The sequence below is a fragment of the Simochromis diagramma genome, unplaced genomic scaffold, assembly GCF_900408965.1.
Source record: "Simochromis diagramma unplaced genomic scaffold, fSimDia1.1 OVJJ01000753.1, whole genome shotgun sequence".
In the NCBI taxonomy this organism is placed as follows: domain Eukaryota; kingdom Metazoa; phylum Chordata; class Actinopteri; order Cichliformes; family Cichlidae; genus Simochromis; species Simochromis diagramma.
Window position 1 is genome coordinate 6,311,579 of NW_024387523.1, and position 7,781 is coordinate 6,319,359.

The window sequence follows — 7,781 nt, forward strand, 5'->3', positions numbered from 1 at the left end:
TAACTACAAATGACCGTAACGTGGCTCTTTATATCTGAATGCGTATTTTGTCTCTGTGCTGATCGGTGATGGCTGATCAGAAGCGATTTTCCGCGAGTGACTGGAGATGCAAAACTTGTGAAATGCGACCAAACGCTGTCAGTTTCGTGTTTGTGCAGAAATTACGCTTCTCCTCTTTAGCGTTGTTAGTACAGCAAACAATATGTTTTTGTGCACTGATTTTTATGATTGTTTTTATAGTGAAACGGCACGAAATTGCGCGAAGACATTGTTCCGTATAAGTCATATTTACTGCCGCGAAGGGATAAAAGACAAATAAATAAATAAAATAAACTTTCTCTTCTTTCTCTCGTATTCTTCCTACCGCACACTTTCTAATTGAATTAGAGTTGTGCGGCTATTGGCTATGGAGAGGGCTGGTGCCCCCTCATGCTTTCTCAAGAGCTCCTCCCCTAACAGAGAGGTTCAGCTCTCTTATAAGTCGTCTTATAAGAGGCGCTGAACATCCCCTACCCAGGCAATAATCTCATCTGAAAATCTGTAGGTGCGGAGAGGGTTCAACCTCCCGTCATTCGTAAGGGAGGGAGGCTGCAGAGACAGAGACAACCAGGGCGACTGTGGCACCTCCTTGGCTGAGATTCACCCTGGACTCTTGAAATTCTTTATTTATTGCAAGATTTGAAAACAATGCAGTTAGAGAACATCCTTCCCAGCGCTAATATCAACTTACCCAAGACCTTTTACAATCTGTCCTCGTCGGACAGCGCTAACAACAGCCCCAGGCCATCGTCGCAGCTTGAATATCAAGACGTAGACCGGACGGAATCAGAGTCCAGCAACGCTCCTAAGAAGTATCTGAGCGGGGTGGGAAACGGGATGCTTGGCGAGGGAGAGGGGGACACTTTCACTAAAGCCGGGCCCGATGGGAGAAAAGGCTCCCCGGTGCTGGGTGAGGACGATTTGACGAACGGTCGCCGGTACAACATAGATGAACTTGGCTCTGACAGATACTTCATCTCGTCATCCCAGGCGAGTTCAGACATGGCAAGCCCCTGTTCACTCTTTCCTTACGCAGGACAGACCGGGTCAGTGTACACCGGGTCAAGCAGCTCCAGGTACCCGGCTTCACTACATTACGGATCCGTCCTGCCGCCGACAGGCTTCTCCTCTTCCTCCGTGTGTACCGGTCGGAGCCAGTTTAGCAGCGGAGGGTATCAGTTCAGTCAGGGTCCGGGCTGTTTGTATCCCTCCTATCCCGGGACAGGGACGGGTATTGGCTCCATGTCTCTGCCGGGGTCTGCCGCCGGAGCCAGAGCGCAGGTTTATCTGTGCAACAGACCTCTGTGGTTGAAATTCCACCGGCACCAGACCGAGATGATCATCACCAAGCAGGGCAGGTAAGCACATTTGGTTAAAAAGTACGGATTTAACAATACAGAAAATTAAACATTAAAGTCATATTTACTTGCATCTGCTCCATAATGTATTTTATTATAATTTATTTTCTTTTATTTACAAGAATGGCTGTTCATTTTTTTTGTAACGTTATGCAGGCGCAAAATTTTAATTATTCTGTCACCCCCGACCCAACACGTCGGGGGTGGCAGGGTTTCAGTTTTAGTTTGGGGGGAGTTTTAACGCCCAATTACGCATCAGGACAATCATGACACTAACAAAAATGTGTACATTTAAATCTGCAAAAAAACAACAGCAAGCACGATTAAATAATTCTGGCCAATTCAACCCGTGCAGACGTTTATCAATAAAGTTTTGCTTTGCAATTTTGTGTCTTTTGCACTGAAAGCTAACGAATTTTTCCTGTTGTTGTATTTTTTTGCCCCCAGACGGATGTTTCCATTCCTCAGTTTCAACATCACTGGACTCAACCTCACAGCGCATTACAATGTCTTCGTGGAAATTGTTTTGGCTGACCCGAATCACTGGCGCTTTCAGGGCGGAAAGTGGGTCACTTGTGGAAAAGCAGACAATAATATGCAAGGTGAGTAATGCAATTAACACAGTTTTACGAGTATTAAAATTGTACTTTGTTTTAGTGAATATTTTCTTTAAAAAATTAAAAAAGAAATGACAAAGCGTTTTAGAAACGATGCAACAGATGCTATTTAGTCGCAAGTGTTTTTTTTAAGGTTTTTTAAAACAAACAAACAAACAAACAAACCCTTATGTTAAAAAAAATATGTAAGTTTTTACTGACAAGAAAAAAAATCGATCGTTGTTGTGAAGCGTATTTTTTAAAGGGAGTTTCCAGTGTTTTAACGCAGCAACATATCAACTTCGGTGGAGTTTTGTTTAAATGGCCACGTCCTTGCCATGAGCCTGTAAGGCGTGGAATTACTCGATAAATGTGGCTTTTAAATACGTGCTATATTTAACAGTTACAACTTTTAAATACATGAAAAAAATAGCACCTTCATTTTAAAATGTAAACGTTGAGTAGAGATGTGAGAAAATATGAGGGAAGCATTCATTTTTCAAGTGTCCATTTTGGTTCAAATAAATGGGGAAGGATTCATAAAATCATCCTCATCATCAGAACTACTGTCAGTTTTTGTAGGTTATTTAATATTTTTAAATTACAGTTACAGGCACGTTTTTATTTTAGTCATATTTTATGGATTTATTTGATTTTACTGTAACACAGGCCTAATACGATCAGAAGAATTATTGCTTCTGAAAAAAGAAACAAATACTAAAAAGCTGCATGTGCTTTTTAATATTTTTTGCAGTTTGCACAGACCCTTGTTTATATTCTTTCAGTTAGTTGTGTTACTAAAAGTCTATTGATTTTTAAATTTTTTTAATTTTAGGTAACAAGGTGTATGTTCATCCTGAATCCCCAAATACCGGTGCTCACTGGATGAGGCAAGAAATCTCTTTTAGCAAGTTGAAGCTGACCAACAATAAAGGAGCCAACAACAACAACACACAGGTTAGATATAGTTTTTAAATATGGCTGGATTTCTCTTTTTCTTCTTCTTCTTTTTTTGTGAAATAGTGTTTCAAATACTCTTGCTTTATTTATTTATATATTTTCATCATCAGCTGCAAATGCTTGGATACATTTCCAGAATATTTCCAGTCTTTGACTAATATTTGTGAACAGTGCCCCTTTCCACTGAATCATAAAGACTTGCAGCTGCAGTCGTACGTATCAGCATGCATAGCGTTGCACTTATCAACCACTTCTCATTTTCAGATGATAGTCTTGCAGTCACTTCATAAATATCAGCCGCGGTTGCACATTGTGGAGGTGACAGAAGATGGAGTGGAGGACATGAGCAATGAGGCCAGAACTCAGACCTTCACCTTCCCAGAAAACCAGTTTATAGCTGTCACAGCTTATCAGAACACAGATGTAAGCACACGATTAGTCTCTTTATTTTTTCCCTTTCTGATACAACAAATTAAAATTATTTGATTCTAAATTTTGTTTTAAAAAACGCAATCTTTAATATTGTTTTTCAGTCTTTAATGTAATAGTTTACCCAAATATGCATATTATTAATACAAGCTTTCGTCTTTATTTCAGATTACTCAGCTAAAGATAGATCACAACCCATTTGCAAAAGGCTTCCGGGACAACTATGACTCGTACGTGTTTTGCATTCAAAGCAATGTGGTTTTTGGTTTTCTTTGTGTGGTGCCCTTATTTGTTTGTTCAAAACCAGTAGTAGCCTATTGCAATTCATTTTTGTATTTGTTTTCTTTCTTTGCTAAACAGGATGTACACAGCTCCAGAGAGTGACAGGCTGACTCCATCTCCTACAGACTCGCCGCGCTCTACCCAGATTGTGCCCGGAGCCCGCTATGCCATGCAGCCTTTCTTTCAGGACCAGTTTGTCAACAACCTGCCTCAGAACCGATTCTACCCTGGCGAACGCGCCGTTCCCCAAACCAACAGCCTTCTCTCCCCGCAGAGTGAGGATGCCAGTGCAGCTGCTTCTGCCCAGCGCTGGTTTGTTCCCCCAGTTCAGCAGCCGGGCTCCAACAAGTTGGATCTGTCATACGAGAATGACTATTCCACAAGTAGCCTGCTGTCGTACGGCATTAAGCCCCTGTCCCTGCAGACATCCCATGCTCTCAGCTACTACCCAGACTCGGCCTTCGCTTCCATGGCTGCAGGCTGGGGAACCAGAAGCTCTTACCAGCGCAAAATGACCACAGGCCTTCCCTGGTCCCCTCGTCCAAGCCCCCCAGCCTTCCCGGAGGACCAGCTGGGGGCAACTAAGGAAAAGCTGTCTGAGGAGAACGCGCCACCCACCTCAACCTGGATTGAAACGTCCCACTCACTGAAATCAGTGGACTCTGCTGATTCTGGTGTGTACTCCATGGTGTGCAAGAGGCGCAGGATGTCCCCAGGGGGCTCAAGCACAGAGAACTCCCCAACCATCAAGTGTGAGGACTTGACCACGGAGGAGTACAACAAGGACAACCCAAAAGGCATGGGTTATTATGCATTCTACACAAGCCCCTAAGACTCTATTTATTTAAACTAAATATAAATCTTTCGTTTTTATTGAGTGATCTCCATTCCTTGTTAATGTCTTTTTTCTCTTTTCTCTAAAGGTGCCAAAGCTTAGTGTTCCCCCCAAGCAAGCTGCACAAGGTTTTTTTCCCAGGCCAGCCCCTCCCACATACCTGAGCAGAAACATGCATAGTGATTGTTGTTTTTTAAAAATAAAAGCATGTACCAATTAATTCCTTTATTTTTGCAACTTTTTTTGACAGATGTGATTTTTTTCCCCCTCCCGCCCCCCATGCATATTTAAGTCATTTTTGTTGTACAGTATTTGTGCACTTTAGAATGTGATGTATCTTGTACAAATTGTCTTCATGGAGGTGTTATTAAATGGATAATAAAACAGCTTTTCATGAAGCACTGTTCAAATGTCTGAGTATGTTTTATTTATACGAAGAGCGATCAGTAACAGCTCTCGGATGTTCACCAGCCGCAAATACAAATCTATGCGTGCATTTTAAGACGAAACAGCTCCCGCGTTTGATAAAAACACTGCATTTAAGACATTTTAGTACAATTGAAGAGCAAGTTTCTCATTTTTTTACAATCTACTCCCTTTTATGGCTGAAAATTCTGGCCTTCAAAATAAAGCACGCCTAATGATCGTTGACTTTGCAACAAAATAAAGTGTGTAAAATCCACAAGGAATCTAAACATGCTGGTTCTCTCAAACTGAGCAAAAATCAGTGAAAGACAATTCTGCCTTATTTTGTGTTGGTATAGATGGAGGTCAGAAGTTTTAACCAAGCGAATAAGGCACACAATGAACACCATTTCCAGCTGTACTTTGTATGTTTCAACTGATTAAAATTTGACTCATCTCACTAATAAACTATATTTAGTCTTGTTTATTTAAAAAAAATATGGATTTTAATTATTCTTTTTTATTTCACATGCAGACAACTGTGACCATAAATAGGAACAATCAGAGGAAACAACACTAAATATTAATGACATCGGATGGTATATAGATTAGAGGTTGTTTTAAGGCAACAGTAATGTATTTTTTTGCGCTTCACCCATGGAAATGTAAAGCTGAAATTCTCAGAATCCACAGCGCGTATGCATAAAAGCGCTGAGCCATCCTTTTCATGCCACAAATAAGTGTTACAAGGTAACACAGCGGCTCACAATTCAAGTGAGCAACGTGCAATTTAAGTATAAGTTTTACATGACATGATTCACAACATAGACTCAATTAGGTGAAAAGCACACAAAGCGGGGAGGGAGTACTACCATTTCCACTGTTGTTGCCATGGCGTTTTCACACATTTTATCATTTACCTAAGAATGCAACTGCATGTGAGGCATGTGTATACTTAGAAAACACGAAGAAGAAAAAAAACTAAATGGAAAACAGTCCATAAACCATCCATCTAAGGGCAGCGTTCAGCTTAACACCTCTATTTATACTGCGCATCTATGGCCTCTCCAAAAGTGGATTGGTGAAACTAAAATCTGCAAAAAGAGAAGTCATAATATTCACACCGAGACTTCTTGGCTCATGTTCTCAGCGCCTGTTTTTTCTTCGGTGAAAATACTTCATATCCATCCCCATAAGGACCCCAATTTGAATTGATTTACATACTTGAATTCTAATTAATTCTGTTGTCAGACTCCTTGACAAAGTGAGGAGTCTGACTAACTCCAATTAACACCTCCTAACAAGGTAGAGTGCTTGATTGCCCCGGCCTCTCAGGAAAGCTGTAAGAAAAAGGCTCTTCGGGGGGGAGGGGTTTGGGCCTAGAGAATAAAAATGTTTGCACTTGTGCGTGTCAGCAAATTGTATTTCAGTGCATCTGATGATGTTTTTCTTCTCCTTTTCATGTTGTCTTGACCTCTGTTCATCAGTTGTCGCGATGTGGAGAATAGCTGTCAAGATTAGAGCCGTATGACCACAGTTTCCACACTCTCTCGAAAGGATAGTTGCCGAGATGTGAGAGTAACCGATACACTGACAACAGAAGAGGAAGGCAGTACATTTGTAACTCATTGGAAACAGCAGTTACTTCAGCCATCGCATTCCCCTCTTATAGAAGCCACAGAGTAACTTCTTATGTCAGCAAAGTTTAGCGTATTCTCTTAAATTTGCAAGGCCTGACATAATGCTGCTTTCATAGTAAAAAAAAGAACGAATTTGACTCGAACTAAAAATAATACGATGGCTCGAAACATTGCGCGCATATTTTAGGTGCTAAAAGGGAAGTCGAGACGATGCAAGACTCCTTTTGTGTTGCTGAAGATTGCTTTTCATGACACTGGCTGTGCACTTGGAGTGATGTTACAGAATAAACTTGGGAGTGATCAGACACATTTCTGATGGTGATTGATGCCTTTCTAAGACTTTTGCACTACACCACACCCATTTTAGCTATTGTCGTGACCATCACACCATCTCCAAGGTGAGTGCCTCGTTTGTCAAGATATGTCGCCATGTTCAGCAGTTACTGCCCAATCTCTGCCATCATCACTCAGAAATAAAACCTCCTGTCCATGAAGTGATATAAACAGCAGCGGAATGATACACAGACACTTTGACCGAGTCTAAACTACACGTATAATCTTAAGCCGAAGCTCTGTAAAGATCCTCTCACAGTTTGTTTCACAAGTTAATAGGAGGGGATTCTTGTGAGCTCCCTGCAACTCTAAAGAACAACAAGTCGATAGATTGTGTCTTTCTCAACCATTCAAGCAAGAAGTACAGTAATCAATAGACACCTCTGTAGCATGCTTGCAGAAATTCAACTCGTGTTAACTTAGAGATATGCGCATTGGGATAAGGCCTGAACAATTGACTGCTCTGCTCTACAGCTGTTAACACTGCTAGCTACATTCTCAGTAATTGACTGTGTTTTGTTGAAGTGTCAGTAATACAGGCCTAGGAGGACCAGAGTCTTGCAGTGAATGTGTAAAACTTGTGTGTTTGTGTCTGTTTGTGTGTGTGTAGGTGAACAGTCGCATGTCTGTGCCCTTCCCTCAGGCTGTCCTTTGGTGACCATGTTGAGAGTCCATGTAAGAAAGGCCAAGGAGGCTATGGAGATATTGTACCCAAGGAGGGCTGACATCTAAACACAGATGAAGGCCTGAGGCTGTTTCCTCACCTTCAGTCACACTCTATTACTGCTCTCACTGACTAAATGCAGCCACGGGCAGACGCGTGTCTGGGTCAAGATTTTAAATCCGCTCCTTTTAAAAAGTAACAGTCATGGCTGAGACAGAAGCAATTTTGATTCCTCTTCAC

The 7,781-nt window shown here is 41.5% G+C and overlaps 1 protein-coding gene across 2 annotated transcripts; it reads left to right on the top strand.

Moving 5' to 3' along the window:
- Positions 1 to 492: 492 nt before the first annotated feature.
- Positions 493 to 5,084, top strand: eomesa (eomesodermin homolog a). 2 transcript variants are annotated; one of them, XM_040020018.1, is made up of 7 exons: positions 493 to 1,397; positions 1,845 to 1,999; positions 2,829 to 2,950; positions 3,218 to 3,376; positions 3,551 to 3,612; positions 3,743 to 4,461; positions 4,588 to 5,081. In XM_040020018.1, the coding sequence occupies exons 1-7, from the start codon at positions 688 to 690 to the stop codon at positions 4,599 to 4,601; spliced, it is 1,941 nt and encodes a 646-aa protein (XP_039875952.1). In that variant the 5' UTR covers positions 493 to 687; the 3' UTR covers positions 4,602 to 5,081. The 2 variants fall into 2 exon arrangements, with proteins under 2 accessions (XP_039875952.1, XP_039875951.1); XM_040020017.1 differs by having other exon boundaries at positions 3,743 to 5,084.
- The last annotated feature ends 2,697 nt before the right edge of the window (positions 5,085 to 7,781 follow it).